Source organism: Aureococcus anophagefferens (genome assembly GCF_000186865.1).
Source record: "Aureococcus anophagefferens unplaced genomic scaffold AURANscaffold_20, whole genome shotgun sequence".
In the NCBI taxonomy this organism is placed as follows: Eukaryota; class Pelagophyceae; order Pelagomonadales; family Pelagomonadaceae; genus Aureococcus; species Aureococcus anophagefferens.
In genome coordinates this window covers 544,829-560,435 of record NW_008705580.1, presented here as the reverse complement: position 1 = coordinate 560,435, position 15,607 = coordinate 544,829, and the positions used below count along the sequence as shown (strand labels likewise).

Here is a 15,607-nt window from a genome sequence, read left to right as displayed (position 1 = left end):
ACTGCCAGCGGGAAATGGACATGAAGACACCGAACATTTAGTCGCAAACTAAGTCCCGTTGGGTTTCTCGTGTCCAGCGGCGCGGGGGGGAAGGGGGGGCACTTGGCAGGGACGAGATCTAAAATAAAAAGTAGCGCGCCTGCCGCCTCGGCCGCAAAATAAATCAATAAAAATACCAACAAAAACCCTTGTTTTGAAGACCAGCCACCGAAACATAGCAAAAAAAATCGGCCGGCCTTGGGCCAGCATGAAGTCTCAGGAGGGCTGGCCTTCGGCCAGCAGAAAAAACAATTAAAAGTAGCGCGCCTTTATGTCGCTACTTGTGGTCGGATCGCGTCCCTGGCACTTGGGGTTTTCAACCCCCCCGCGCCAGCGCCCCGCGCCCGCTGCCAGTGCTACTACATTTCCAGGCGGCGCCTGAATTGTGCCCTGTTCTGTGGTCACTGTGTCGCGCTGGCCCGGGCGCGCCCTCCTGGGAGCGTCGGCTCCTCTATTCCTGCATTGAGGCGACTGCTGCACTTTACATAGTCGGATCGGGACCTACTGGTAGCGACGAGTTCTCATACCTTTGCAACAAAAATAGAGAGCCGGAAAATCGCATGGCTCCAAAATCCGACTGAGCCATTCCTTTTACCATTTTTGCAACCGTTCAAGTAAAAGCACACGGCATTCCTCCACGCACGACAAGCTCTTGCAAATGATAGAAGTTACATAATGCCAGGGGATTGGGGATTGAGACCAGAATAGTAACGGCGGTATTCATGCGGTGAGACGTGCAATGTGAAATTAATCCCGAAAAGAAACTCAACCTGTGTGTGGAAACTCATAGATTGTAATTTTGGTATTGAGATTGCTACCTCTAGATTATTTAGTTCTTTGAGCGGAATCCCACCAAGTTGTGAGTAGAACAAGTTCGGGTAATATGAGTCGTCAAGAAACTTTGCTGCGACCTGAGGGTTTGATTTTTTATCAAATCTTTCGCCTGTCGTCAACTCACGCATACTGCTGTTATGAGAATTCTGTGAACGTTAAGTAGGGATAGAGTCATGAAAGAGTGCTGGCAAAGCCGGTCAATATATATCAAAGATACGACAAAACAGCTCGGCGAACAGTTAGCATATTTCTCAATTCGCTCAAGATATGCTTTGATAGTTATCTGGGGCCTGCGCGCATGCGGAACAAATATCAAACGCAGTATGAGTGACGAAGACGGGAGTTCTGACGGTCTCAAAGCATGGAATTTAGTGATTTGATGATGTAGCTTATTTTCGAGTAGTCTTTCAACAAGTGTCGCTAGAACTCCGACCTATCCATTTTTTTAAGAATTTGAAAATGCCGCAAGAAAAATATTGCATCGAGGCATGCGAGGTCTACGGTGCCATCTGCATCTTCGCTGGCCGCAAAAGGGACGTCGCCGGTTCGTGGAAATGAACATGGAGCTGCTCGTTCGAATTGCATTCCGTTCACTTAAAAGGCGTGCTTGCGCCAACGTGCACAAACTTTACGAAATGTCGGTACATGGCTTGATGGCCCGGACTGATTGAAATCCGGGGTCGTGCCGTCCGCTTTAGAACTTGCCCTTTCATATCTCCCCCGCACCACGGCCGCCTCTCCACAGGACACCGGGGCCACTTCCCCCCAACGGCCTCTCCAGCCCCGTCAGCGGCCTCCCAACGGATAGTCCCCAGGGGCAAGTCCGGCCTCACCGTGGTCAAAGATACCTATCGCTAGCTGCACCACGCGGTGGGGCAGCCCCCTTGCAGTGGCCCGGTCCGCTGCCAGCGGCCGGGCACTCTAATCCACACTGCCGAACACACCGGGCCGTGTCATTCTGGGTTGCTGAGGCCCACTCAGCTCGCTCCTGCGCATCCTGCTCGCACATCCACGCCCACCTCCCGCGACTCGCACAGTCGCCTAAGCCCGCGCGCCCAATCACAGGACGGCAGATCGGCCCGGCTCGCCCAGCCCCGGCGCTCCGATCGACACGCCCCCGGCCACCCCGGGTCCGGCATCGCCCCCTGCGCTCCAGCCAGCGCACGGCCCTCATCCGCGTCTCCGACCCGCCCGTGACGACCCGGACATCCACCTCAACTTCGCGATGACGCAAGTTCTCGCGAGCCGCATTACACCGTTTTAGCGGACGGAATCCCGATCTTCAGCCCGAAGCTCAACGAAGCCGCGGCGAACTTCGAGAAGCCCACCGCCTTCGTGAAGATCATCCGCTTCCGGTTCCCCCAGCTCAGGACCACCGCAAACCCGCGTGTCGACCGAATTCTCTTTTAGGTGGCTTCCACGCGACAACGCCGGCGGCGCGCTACGGCACGGGGGCCGTCGCCCGGCGCGCCCGTCGCGACGAGCAGCCGCTCGGTCGCGGTTTCGCCCCGGGCGCGCGTCGACCGCGACGCGAAACGCGACCGCGACGGGCCGCGACGCTCGGATCGTCAGCCACGTGTACTGGCGGACCGCGGCCTGTACGCGGATAACCCGGTATCGAATTATGGCACCGGGTAATTGCCGGTAATTGCCGGTAATTTCCATTACCGGTAATTACCGGCGTAATTACCGGCGTAATTACTCCGGCGGCTATAGCGGGCGGGGCCCAAAAGCGGGGCCCAAACTAGAGAGCCTCGAATTCCCCGCGTTCTCAGACCCCCCCTTGCGTCGAACGAGACCTCAGGGAGCCCGAAACGTCCCCGACAATTCGGGGTCGGCGGGCGGGGTCCAAACTAGAACGCGTCGCATTTCCCGCGTTCGGGTGGCAGGCAGTGGCGGCAGGCGAGTTGCAAGTACAGGTCCGTTGGGTTTCTCACTGTAGTCTGCCGTGCCCTCCATGGGGCCCATTGTTATTTACTATGAGACTGAGATACCAATCCCAGAGTCTCAACACCGATTACAGCAAGATTGCAGGTTACACAAAGGGAGCCTTTCATCTTTGTTGAGTGCACTGATCTACAGTAGGGACAGCTTGCGGAGGGCGATCCACGATAAATAGGTTGGAGATCAGTGCACTCAATATCAAACGGGTTGCGTTCGTCATAATTCAACGCATGCTCGTTTCGAGCCTTTTGCTCGCTATTCCTGATGACCAATTGAGCCCTGCTACGAATATCGTTCTGCCCAACCAAGTCAGGTAGCTCAAGAAGACGGCGTGCAAATGCAGCGGCGTTTATGAAGTTTCCCCCCTTATAAGCTTGTGTCATGGCTAAACTCAAAGCAAGCGCCAGATGACCCGGCTGCAAATTACAATGAGTGAAGTATGCAGACAGCTCCATTTGCCGCTGACCGCTGGAGTTCACATTCGTATTTTTTATTCTCACAGCAGTCGTATACTCTCTGCAGATATCAAGGAGTTCTGTCACCTATTTGAACGCAAGTCAAACAACCATGCGAAACGGACTGCGCACCTCGTGCGATGCACTTCTCGTCTCAGTAATGACAAGAGGAATTGACTTAAATATCGTACTGAAAATAGCTTGAACACGAGAGAATTCGCCTTTCTGAAATGTCTTGTAGGCGAGTTTTAGAGATTGAATTAGATGCGCCATAGTGATTGCGACATCAGGTAGATTTTCTCCTGGAGTGCCGCTAGCAGTGCGACTGAGTGGGATGTGCAGCGTAGTGGTCAAGGGTAATCCAGGCATGGACATCAAGGAGCTCGAAAACACGAGCATAAAGCATGATTTCATCGGCAAAAAATGTGCAGCGGCAATTTGACGATTCAGAAGCTGCATTGCACTATCAAAAGAACCTGCCGCAATGTGGTCTGCAGCATGAGATGAATTGTTGCACCATGAACGTGTCGGTAAAATTCCTGTAGCTGGTACCAACAAGCCCTCATTACGACCTTCGCCATCAAGGTTTGAGGGGATTTTTTGTGCTGAGGACACATCAGAAAACTCATCTCCCAAGTCCAAGTCATCGTCCCAACCATTTCCAATAGTATCTTCAGTGCTGACAACGGGCTCTCCAGGAGAATCTTCAAGATCAAGTTCTGCTGCTTCCCATCCTTTACCAGCTGGTTCCAAGTCAGCATCATCATGGTAGGTGGATAGTTCGTCTTTCTTCTCATAGAGGGTTTGCTTTGGGATACTCAATAGTGGCCAATTATCTGCGTGGATGATTGGCGTTGGTGGCTGCATCAGATGTGCATCTCCGTGAATGGCTGGCATCACCCCCTCAGGGAGTCCCAATTTCAATCTTTCCTCTGCATCGACGAGTCCATGCGTCAGTGATGTTAAATATGCCAAGGACACCTGGCCAGCGTCTTCTAACACTTTGACTCGCTCCAATACATCACCCAAGAATAAGGCGTTGTGGAATCTTGCCATTATATCCTGGCGCATCTCTGCGATTTTGAGCATCTTTCGGAGTTTCTCGGTGTTGCCAGTGAGAAGGTACAAGAACGAAAGACGCTCGAAATTTTTTGTGCGTTGGTATGCCATCTCAACTACCTGGTGGTTACCCTGACGAAGGGCCTCAATCCCAAGTCTATGCCAAGAGAGATCGTCCCCCATTTCATAGGCTGTGTTCATAGCAATCTCAATGTTACCGCATGCTAATGCCAGCTTAAATCTGGTCTTTAAATCATCAACAAAATGGAGTGCAACTTCCGGGAACCCCTTGTCTTGAAGGTACCCAATTATGGCCTTTCCACAAAGCCGAGAATTGCGGACCATGTGCATGACTTCAGGGTAATTTTTGTCCTCAAGGGCTAGTTTGAAGGCTGCCTCGGTTGTGTCAATGGAAATAACACGTGTCTTACACTCGCGATCAAGACAAAACAGCTGATTGCTGGCGACTCGTGTGATGTAGACAGGCACATCTAGCGTACGAATTATACCAGTATCGCCATTAATCAAGCAGTACTTTATATGATTCAGAGTTGTGTAGATAAAGATGCAATTATTAGTGTCCCAAGAACCACTTTTGACACGCACTGATTCAGTAAAGCTGCAAAGCTGCTCCATGTCACGGGATGCGATCGTAATACCTGTGCCCACGGATCCAATTAACCATAGCGAAGGGGGGATTAGCGTAAGGTAACCGACCATGTTTGCTGACGAGCGCAACATAAGTGCAGTCTTTATTCCACAATACATATTTGACCCGTGGACTTTGCAACTCTGCGAGGACACGGCGAGACTGTGGCTCAAATAAGGTGATTCGATCATCCGAGCGGAGCAACAGTCGCCCTGATGTGCCTGCAAAAAACATTCGGTCCGTGCTAGGATTCGGCGGAGCTAAGCTCTTCCTTTTCTCATTTGCAAAGTCTTTGATGATGATCTATGAGAACAGTATAGCTGGAATTATCATGATGGTGATTGCGCACCTGACGATTCTTATCGAGGACCGCAATTCGGTTACGAGCAATGAAGACAGCAGCTACACCTTGGCCACGTTTTATTTCAGTGCTCTCTCCCGGAGTTGCGGAAGATTCTCCCTGAAATGTCATCAACTCATATGTGCCCCCATCAGATTCAGAGAACATCAAGATATTATCCTCTGACGCATTGAAAACATTGAGATCGAGAGACCGAGGATTCCCGCCTATGCTACTACCTGAACCAGCTCGGCGAAGAGACAAGGCGGGCACATCACGCGAAGGACTGTATTCGTACACCCGCAGATATCGATCCTTGACGTAAAACAATCGACCCGAGTGCGAAGCGTAGGCGGGACGTTCACGTTCCAGTTTGAAGACAATCATACCAGAGTCATGGCCTGCAGCTAGAAGATTTTGTTCTGGGTGTGCAGCTAGTATCCAAAACCGGTCATTTTCTCTGCGAAATGTTTGAACGCCTAATCGCTTCGAGATATCCCAGACTCGAATAGATCTGTCTTCCGAGTTTGAAATAATGAGTTCGTGTTTGGGATGGAAGACAACACATGAAACGTTGTTAGTGTGACCACGCATGGTGTCAACCTCCCAAGCTTTAGTTTCATTCATACGCCAGAGCTTTACCTGCCGATCATCTGCACCGCTGATGATGAGAGGCAGTGTAGGATGGAATGATGCCCAGTTCACTCCTCGGTCGTGGCCTTCAAGGACATACTTAACAACAGCATCATTGCCACCAAAGAGATCAGCATTCACCCGCGATACAACGCTAGCGGTTCCCGCGCCTCCTGTAACGCTTAAATCGTGCAAGGCCATACCAGCCGGATTCCCACCAGAAGTTGGTGCTCCTCGAACATTTTTTTTTCTGAGTCCTGTTATATCCCAAACTCGGACAGTTTGATCCAAGGAGGCAGACACAATAAGATCATCTCTGGTGTGAAATGACGCACACATCACATAGTGATTGTGTCCCGTGAGCACGCTGACACATGATCGGCTTTGCCAGTTCCATATGCGAATGGTCTGGTCATCACTAGCGGATACAAGCCAGGGATAATCACCATGAAAACAGACTGTACGGATGTAATCCAGATGTCCCAGCAACGTGAACAAACATCGACGAAGCTTATAGTCCCAGACTTTGATGCGATAGTCGTCCCCGCCACTTACTATGAGAGGTTGTGCCTGATGAAAGTCTACACCTCTCACTGGACCGTCATGTTCGTCAAACCGATCAAGCAAGGTACCCATCCGGTAATCCCATAGTTGGATGACGCCGTTATGCAAGCTCGTCAATATCCATGGTCGATGGGGGTGGAAGGCCAGACCCTTAACCCGGTTGCTTTTTGACTCAAATTTAGTCAACATCTCGAGCCAACAAAATCGCTTGACGCACCTCTCCTCTAGGTAGGGGGGGACCGCGATTTCGGGCAGTCAATTTCCCCTGAAGCGGGGAAAGCCTGGGAAAGCCGCCGGAGGCGGCTGCCCCCCGCGGAGGCGGGGGGGAATCCCGCCGGAGGCGGGGGGGATTCCCGCCGGGGGCGAAAGAATCCCCCGCGAGAGGGATTCAGTCGAAATAAGCGACACATTCGCGTCATTTTTTGCGGCGCGCTCTAAATTTTTCTCGCGCTTCGCGCGCCATCCGCCAGTGGCTCTGGAGCGCGCCTTGGCAACCTGCACCCCGCGCTAAACCGTCGCGTACGACGCGTGGCGACGCGTAGATAAGACACTCCAGTGGGTGTTTGCGCCATTTTGGGCGACGCGACCCAAATTTTCTCTCGCGCTGTGCGCGATAGCAAGCCGAAGGCGTCCGTTCCCCCTTTCGTGGAGATCGCACGTAGGTCGCTTCCAGCGCATTTACGACGAAAAATTTCCAAGGACAGCTTAAATTTTATCGCGCGCTTTGCGCGCGAGCGCTCTAAGATTGCCGTCCCGAGAACGTCGATCGAGCCAAAAATCTTGGGTGTACACGGCCGGGAAGTCGACCTACGCGTCTCAGGCGTTTCAGAGACCCCAGGCGGAATTTGAGGTAATTATCTTCTGTCCGCGCTTCATTGTCCGCCCCTACTCTAGGACGGCAGTGAACCGCCTCCTAGGTGGTTGGGAAATGTTACCATCTCCTATGCGCTAAACGCTCTCTGTAGCGCGAAAATGCCTGACCGCAAGTCAGGTGAAACGTCCCGCCGGGCTGGGGGAACGTTGGGGGAACCTCTCTGCTCCCCCGCAGCGAGTCGGGCGTGGCGGCCGGCCACGACCGGGAGCTGGGTGAGAGTCGGGTGAGCACGCGAACCTGGTCTCGAACCCGACCTGCACACTCACAGCGCGTTGTTCTTCCGGCTGCGCAGCTGAGCCGGCTTGCCCTGCGGCTCTCGGCCGGTGACGGCGTCCATGGTCCGGGCGAACCGATCGGGCGCCTCCGCCGCGGTCAAGCCGTTCGCCGGATTCACCTCAGTGCCAACGTAGAGGATCTTGACGCCGTCGCAGTCGAGCATGTCGTACTAGGTGGTTGGGAAATGTTACCATCTCCTGTGCGCTAAACGCTCTCTGTAGCGCGAAAATGCCTGACCGCAAGTCAGGTGAAACGTCCCGGCTGGGGGAACGTTGGGGGAACCTCTCTGGACGGGGGGTCGCCAACGCTACCTGTGAAGTTTTTCTGTTGTATCCTAGAAAAGCTGCCTCCTCTGGCTATGCTTGTTCTCTGCCAACTGCCTTGCTTTGACCAAAAGGGCTTCATGTAGCCCAATGGATCTAGATACAGCGCCCAAAAGCTGATCAGGGCTGACGAATTCAAGGCCTGGCAGGGAGATGGGGTCGAGCCCTTCCGCGACCAACCTTATAACCCTCCCGCCGCCCGGTTGGGCTTCCATTACCGTCGAGATTACCAGAAAACCATGCCCAGTGAACTCTAGCCGGTCGCCCGACCCCCGGACTAGGGATGTTACTTAGTATTTTTTTAGCTGGATCTCAAGAGCTCGCCGAGATTACCTTAAATTTACAATCTTAGGCTGAGTGGAGTTCCTAGTGCCGAGCATTACCGGAATTACCTAAGACCTACGGAAGCCCTTAGGGTGTACGTAAGAGCTCCGACGTACGTGGCATGTCACAGAACATACTCGTGCTGCCCCTGAGATTTTGCCAACATTTCAGTTCGGCGGTCGACCCGCGCGCGCGTGGTCGACCTAGAACCCCTTGAACGCGGGAAACTCGACGCGTTCTAGTTTGGGCCCCGCCCACCCCCCCGGCGCCTGAGTAAAGCCCCCAGCTGCCGACCCAAAATTATCGGGGTCGTTTCGGGTCCCTTGGGGTCCCCTCCAGCGCAGGGGGGGGGTTCTGGGCGAGGTTTTGCCGCCGGGGGCGGCCGCGGAGCCCCGGGGCCTACTAGAACAAACTAGAACGGTTCTAGTTCCAGTATAGGGCTCCGGGTGATGGGAGTTTCTAGCCACGATGCGAGACACAGTTACCGCGCCCGGCCTATCTGGAGAGGCCTCGGGGTGCGGGGGGGTGGTCGACACAACAGGGGGCGCGAGGGGGGCACAGTGGGCGCGCGACGGGCGGCCGGCGGGGCCGGCGGAACCAGCGGGATTCCAGTTTAGGCCTCGGGGCCCGCTTTTCCGGTCGCCGTTAGCGGATGCCGTTCTTGTCGAGCAGTTCGCTGATGTATTTCCTTGCTTGCTCGGTTCCTCGCCATTTGTTGTGGCGCCTGACTGGGGCGTCCGGGTCGAAGCCGTGGAAGGACGCCGGGCGATTGACGAGATCGTCGTATGTCGCCCCGAGTTTCGTCTTGAGCGCGCCGACGAGTCTCTGCACCTCTTCTGCTCGTACACGGGACCCAGCGCTTTCCCTCCTCGTTGATCCTATTGGGAACTCGTCGAGGAACGCTGGAATCAAATATTGAAATGCGTTTTCCCTGTGGCAGGCGTTGCTTACTAGATTGCGTGCGTTGGATTGTGTCAGTTTGTTCCGCGTTTGGTCCGCAACGGACAGGTTTAGCTTCTCCATTCTCGCGTCCAGCGCGACGCACGATCCTGGGTTGCCTGTGAGTGAAATTGTCCGCACTGCGTTGACGCGTTGTTGGGCTTCCACAGAGAGCGAGTGGTAGTGGCCCGTACTTAACGCCGCTAGCTCCTTGTAGTGCATTTTCGAGGACGAGGCAAACCAGGCGAAGCTGTAGTGCCACATGCTGTTAATTGTGGCGGCCTCCCCTGTTCGGATTGCCTGTTGCATCATCTTCCATGGCAGCAGGGCCTCGTACAACAACAGGAAGAGGGTTCGTGCGCCTGTGAGTGATATACTAGTATGGGTTCTAGTATGGGTTCTAGTTTTCCGCACCTTTGTTCTTTTCTATCACCACCCGGAGGGCCGTTGGGTTGTGCAGGAGCACCCGATGGCTCTTCAATATCTGCTTAAAATAAATCAGTGCTGCAGCAGCGATGGTGTCGTAGAGCTCCAGGTAGTCGCCGTAGTTGGCGACTTCGAAGTTCTCGGTGTCCATGTGCGGTTTAATTCCGGCCGTTTCGTGGGCAAATTTCGCTATGCCGGTCATATTTCCACTGCTGTCCTTCCCAAAGTCCCTGTCGATCTGGATAAGCATGTGCACGAGGGCGTGCCAGTCGCCTGGTACAGGGATGCACCAAGCGTACTTGCTGGGCTCGGCTACTAGTATACGTACCATGTTTCCGAACGACTGCTGGTCACCGGCGACGACCACCTTCTCAAATTTTCCCCAAGTGACGAGTTTTCTTTTTATTTCGTCCATGACCTTCTTCACGTGGTCCGTCTGGCTGGTCGTCGTGTCGACGAGGGGTTCCTCAATTATGGGCTTGTGTTGCGTGTGTCGCTTTGTCGCAGGCCGTTTTAGTATCGGACATTGTCCGAGTTCGAGTAGTCCGATGGCTATGCGCCAGGCTTTGGCCCTGGTTCCTTCATGAGCTTCTCTATCGGTCAGCAGGCGTAGTGCAATTGTCGCTGCGCTGGTGTTTGTCATGGTGTCACCTGTGGCGGGACGCGCTAATTGTACTAGTTCGCCATTCTAGTTTTGGGGGGTTACGCATCTCTTGGCGTGGGGTGGGGGGGCACGTACCGGCGGGAATGCGGCAGTTGGGCACTGCGAAGTAGAACCAGTTCACCCAATGCTTCAGCTCATTTTTTCCTCGCGCACGTAGGTATTTTTCCCAGTTATCGAAGGCCGCAACTGCTATCGTACTAGTATGCTCCTCGCCGGCAGCCTTCACCTTCTCGGCTACTAAGTCTATTAATTTTTCTATAGTTGCTTTACTTGGCACTACTTTTAGATGTGTCAGCAGCTCCCATGCTAATGTTCCTACGCCTTTAGCTAGGAACGTGGCTCCAATTGCAGCTTGGATGACGTAGTTGAGCTTCTCGTTGCTCATCCTTCCGAGTATGGAGGTGAGCAACGAGGCTCTGTGCATCGTATCCAGCGCACGGGCGTCGATCGTCTCCGCGCTTGAGTCTGTCCGACATGATGAGCCGGAGCGGAATGATCCCAAGAAGCCAGTCAACTCGGGGTTAACTAGTGTGCTGCTTTCTAGTAGCTGCCCGATGGGCCGCTGTAGCAGCATTTCTGCGAGCGCATGCTTCACGTCTTTATGGCTGTACTTGTCCGCCCCTGCACCGTCCTTTATTTGCCAGCGCTCGATGCCCAGTGTAAGCGGCAGGCCTCTAAAACTCATGCTCCCATCGCACGAGGCCTCTACTAGATACAGCGACTAGATGTATCGCTAGTACCAGCTAATGCGATCTAGTTGTGCAGCTGCTCGGGACATCCACTCTTGGGCGGCCGTCAACTTCGCTGCGAACCGCTGCTGCTGCGACGTCTGCATCGGCTACAAGGGCGCGTCGTGCGCGCGCGAGCGCGCTAGGAGGTCCGCGCGCCAGAGTTTCTTGAGAGCAAGTAAAAAACTAGAAAGAAGACGTGGATTGCACGCAATAGAGCTTGAAGCGCTCATGGCGCCCAAGAAGAAGCAGAAACGGCGCGCTAAAAAGTTGCCCGAACACTTGATAAAGGACGCCCCAGCCGGATTAGACATGACCAAACAAGGTTTAGAGGCCCCGCGCCCCTTTATTTTAACCCATACTAGCTCTAGTTCAATTATTCTCCTTAGGCCTTGTCGCCGAACACCTCCTTTCCCGAAGGGACGTCACAGTAAGGAACAAGCACATTTGAAAGAGGTCTACCTTGCTTCTCAACAGAATGCTGAAGAAGAAGATAGCGACGGACCGGAGCCGGAAGCTGCAGGCCGAGCCCCAGAGGACGATTACGAACTACCTGGGTGCGAAAACGACAACGGAGCTGAGAACCAACCAGCTGCAGTTGAAGAGGAACCGAAGCGCACGGAGGTTCTTAGCGAACGCATCTCAGACAATAAAAACTGGTTTGGCGAGGACCTTCTACACTTTGAGGCTTTGGGATTGGTAAAACTAGTTCACTGTACTAGTATGGATTCTAGTTTGCTCATAGGGCCGCACCGTCTGCCTCGTCCCGGAACCGCGATGCATGCTTGTTATGGTGTGGCAATTGTGAAGGCGGTCGGGTCGGGGAACGTTCAGTGCCAAGTGCAGGGCGCTTTCGACGTTGTGTCACAAGATGCTGTGCAAAAAATGTCAGACCAAGAACTTAAGTATTATCTCCTGTACAAAGGTGCAGGTGGCCGCGGCAACGCAAAACCCAAGTGGTGGCCTGAGGAATACGACCGAAAAATAGAGGCACTGACCAAGGGAGGTGCCATACTAGTTCGCCATTCTAGTAAGCAACCCGTCCTCAACCTGTAGGCGAGCTGGATGCATTCAAACGAGAAAATGGCTTTACAAGCAATAGCGGAACTGAGCAGAAAGCAGGCAAACCCAAGGTGCTCGTTGCCAGGACCCCATCCAAAGAGAGCACGAACGAAGTGGCACTCAACACGCAAGTCGCGGAACTAAAACGCCGCCTCGAGGAGCAGCGCACCAACTTCAACAATCATGTATCAGCGCACAACAGAAGCATCAAAAAACACCTCAAACTTGTCAGAACAGAGATGACAACTGATGCCAAAAATTTGAACTTAGCTAAAGGAATGGTCACAGACGATGCCTTGAAAAAAGCGCTAACTACTATGATAGATGAAGACTCCAAGAGCCGCAAGAAGGCCCTCAAGGGCCCCAAACCCATGAAGTATATGGATGAGGACGGAAATCCCGTCAGAGAGAGACCGAGCAGCACTACCGGGACCCGGTGGGGTGAAATCTCGACCTCGGACGACTCGGACTCGGGCCCCGAGGCCTAAACTGGAATCCCGCTGGTTCCGCCGGCCCCGCCGGCCGCCCGTCGCGCGCCCACTGTGCCCCCCTCGCGCCCCCTGTTGTGTCGACCACCCCCCCGCACCCCGAGGCCTCTCCAGATAGGCCGGGCGCGGTAACTGTGTCTCGCATCGTGGCTAGAAACTCCCATCACCCGGAGCCCTATACTGGAACTAGAACCGTTCTAGTTTGTTCTAGTAGGCCCCGGGGCTCCGCGGCCGCCCCCGGCGGCAAAACCTCGCCCAGAACCCCCCCCCTGCGCTGGAGGGGACCCCAAGGGACCCGAAACGACCCCGATAATTTTGGGTCGGCAGCTGGGGGCTTTACTCAGGCGCCGGGGGGGTGGGCGGGGCCCAAACTAGAACGCGTCGAGTTTCCCGCGGGCGAGAACCCCTATGACATACTACGGCCGGCGGCCGCAAATAATGAATAAATACTTCTATGGGCGCGCCCAGCCCTTGTTTTCGGCCTTGGTCGCGCACCCGGGGCTTAGTGTGCGGTGTTGAGCTTCGTCTGCACTCGTGCAAGGTGGTGGCCAGCCGCTCCTAGCCAAAGAAGGAGAAGTCGCCTTCGAAGGGAATCATGATGTTCCCGTTGTATGGAGGAATGATGCCCGTAAGGACAGGTACCGAACCCGGAACTCGGGCTTCGGCAAGGAAGGAGAAAAGGCCAATCATCGCAAGGCGGCCGTTGTTAATCTCCTTCACGAGGCCAGCTTCTTTAGCCTCTGGGGTCATACGCGAGAAGAAGTTGAAGGGGTCGTAGAGATTGAGTACGAGTTCGGGACGGTTGCCTTTGATGGGTGGGTAGTAGCCAGGGACACCGCCCTTTGTGTAGTGAACAGGGAGTAATTCACCATAGGACTCGAGCATGCCAACAAAGGTGACAATCTGGATCTTGCCCCAGAGTGGTATGGCGTCCCACTGCTCGGGGGGGGTGAGGCCCGCCTCGTAACCCGGGAAAGGTAGATTATTATGCCTGCCGCGGGCGGGTTCCGAGGAGAAATTTGATGCTATGGACGCTGATTCAATGCGGTCCAGAGACGAAATCGGTGGACTGCACTAGATAGCCAAGGAAACCGGCCATCGCGACGCGGCCATGCTTTATCTCCGCGTGGCGGAGGTACCCGATTGTGCCCTCGGTCCCAAGTTGCCAGAAGTCGAGGTTCAGGCAGCCAAGAGGATCCCTGAAAGCATTGTGTCTTCCCGTGGAATGGTCGGACGGTCGGGTGTAGAGTGTCGGGGTGGCGGGACGGGGGTTTACCAAAAGCCAACCACTGGATTGAGCTCGCCTGCGAGAACAGCAAGATCATCCTTAGTCTCGGAGACCTAGGAGCACAGCTTTGAGGCTTAGGCTATATTCAACCAAAGACCTGAGTGTGCGAGCCCCGGGCATGCGATGACGTCGACAGAAATGCAGCCGCGGGCGCAATCAGTAAGAGGGAAAGGAGGAGCTTGACCATTTTCGCGATCTTGGCTTCACCAGAGTCAAGCAGGAGCCTGCCAGTGAAGCGATCAACGTACATTAGGTGCAACCCATGAAATTAATTAATAAAGAAAGACCAATCATCGAATTCCGGCCGGCGGAGCCAGAGTCATTAGTCCTCCATAGAGGCTGTGCGTCGACCGCGCGCGCGGGCGCGGTGTCGCGGAGGTCCGCGGGCTGACATCACGGCCAAAATTGGGTTCAAAAAAGTTATGGTCGTATCCAAGCAAGCTCGATGATCCAGCGGCTTCTTCAGGATCTTGCGGATCGCGCGGATGTTCTGGTAGATGAAGACCAGCATCGTGGCCTTCGCCAGGACGAGCCGGTTTCGGAGCTTCGAATGTTTGGGCGTCAGCCATAGCCGACAGTTATTTTTATGTGTGTACGTATACCAGGCTCACAATTAAGGACAGGTGTGACAAGCACCCCCTGGTACACGCAGACACATGAGTAGTCTCTCGCACGAGTGGGAAGGGCGCGCTAAAGCACGCGCCCGGCCCATACCTGTGATGAACCTAAGTTCCGTACATCAACTTGACGTTAAGGTACAGTCCGTAGTAGCAGGAGAAGAAAAGTGAAAGTGAGTGAGAGGGGAAGCTCAGTGTGCTACCTTACGGTAGCGCAGTCACCATATAGTAACTGATTATAAAGGAGGGGCGGGAAAGAGAGCCTAACTAGGGTAGGTATGTACAGTACTAGCATGATAGTAGTAGCGTACTGTAGTCTAGTATAGTCATTGAGATAGAGAGATAGAGAGAGAGAGGCAACTTGCTGGTAGATCATGCATTAAAGGACGTCATTTGAAACCGGACGCCTGCGCGCGAATTCGTCGCGGGCGGTCGCGCCGACGTCTGTCCGACGACCACGGACCGTTGTGGAGGCCATTGGCGCTCATAAATGGCAAATTTAGTCGTCTCGGATGAGGTGGGCGCGCGCGCGGCTGCGGAACGGCCGCCGCGGACGTCGCCGCACGACGCGCCACCTCAGGGGGAGCCACCGGCGAGGACCGTCGCGAGGCGCTGGCGCAGGAGGTCCAGCGTGGCCTGCGCCTTCGATTCGCCGGTCCGGAGGTCGCTCGGTGCGAGGTCCGCGGCGCGGACGGACGCGAGCGGCGTCGAGTCGCCGCGCTCCTCGCGGAGCCGTCGGCGGAGCTCGCGGACGCCGACGCCGGCTAACTGGGCCATGTAGCCGTCGGTCGGGTCGTCGTTCGCGGCGTCGGCGCCGCCGTCGGCGCCGCCGTCGGCGTTGGCGTCGCCGTCGGGAGACGTGTCCATCTCCATGGGATCGTCCGCGTCGTCGTCGCTGCTCGGCACCTCGTCGTCGTCGACGGCGGCGACGCCCGCCGCACGGGCGGCGCGAGCGACGTCGCGAGCAGCGCTATTCTGCGCCGCGTCGCGCGCCTCCTTCTTCGTCTTCTTCCAGATGTTCAGCATCCGCGTCTCCACGGCCTTGCGCGGCGGCAGCAACGGCCGCCGCTCGTCGTCGACG

General features: G+C 55.0%; 5 protein-coding genes across 5 annotated transcripts in view; 1 reads left to right on the top strand and 4 right to left on the bottom strand.

The window, feature by feature from the left end:
• Positions 1-293: 293 nt before the first annotated feature.
• On the bottom strand, positions 294-1,542 carry AURANDRAFT_54525 (hypothetical protein; the record flags this gene model as incomplete). The annotated part of the gene is made up of 5 exons (XM_009041313.1): positions 294-809; positions 858-950; positions 998-1,163; positions 1,224-1,306; positions 1,366-1,542. The coding sequence occupies 5 exons, from the start codon at positions 1,456-1,458 to the stop codon at positions 708-710; spliced, it is 537 nt and encodes a 178-aa protein (XP_009039561.1).
• A 1,015-nt stretch (positions 1,543-2,557) lies between these two features.
• AURANDRAFT_38357 (hypothetical protein) lies at positions 2,558-6,760 on the bottom strand (the record flags this gene model as incomplete). Its single annotated transcript, XM_009041312.1, has 5 exons — positions 2,558-3,359; positions 3,405-4,990; positions 5,049-5,283; positions 5,330-6,123; positions 6,172-6,760. The coding sequence occupies 5 exons, from the start codon at positions 6,704-6,706 to the stop codon at positions 2,844-2,846; spliced, it is 3,666 nt and encodes a 1,221-aa protein (XP_009039560.1).
• A 3,838-nt stretch (positions 6,761-10,598) lies between these two features.
• On the top strand, positions 10,599-12,127 carry AURANDRAFT_72167 (expressed protein; the record flags this gene model as incomplete). Its single annotated transcript, XM_009041348.1, has 1 exon — positions 10,599-12,127. One exon carries the CDS (start codon positions 11,090-11,092, stop codon positions 12,125-12,127), a length of 1,038 nt encoding a protein of 345 aa, XP_009039596.1.
• Positions 12,128-13,031: 904 nt separating this feature from the next.
• Positions 13,032-14,116, bottom strand: LHC47 (hypothetical protein; the record flags this gene model as incomplete). Its single annotated transcript, XM_009041311.1, has 4 exons — positions 13,032-13,612; positions 13,668-13,820; positions 13,898-13,962; positions 14,007-14,116. The coding sequence occupies 4 exons, from the start codon at positions 14,094-14,096 to the stop codon at positions 13,180-13,182; spliced, it is 741 nt and encodes a 246-aa protein (XP_009039559.1).
• Positions 14,117-15,102: 986 nt separating this feature from the next.
• The window catches only part of AURANDRAFT_66204 (hypothetical protein), a gene marked incomplete at both ends in the record, with an annotated part of 5,054 nt that continues 4,549 nt past the window's right edge, over positions 15,103-15,607 (bottom strand). Inside the window, one exon of the mRNA XM_009041310.1 lies at positions 15,103-15,567. Coding sequence (XP_009039558.1) covers positions 15,103-15,567 — 465 coding nt within the window. The remainder of the gene's footprint in view (positions 15,568-15,607) is intronic.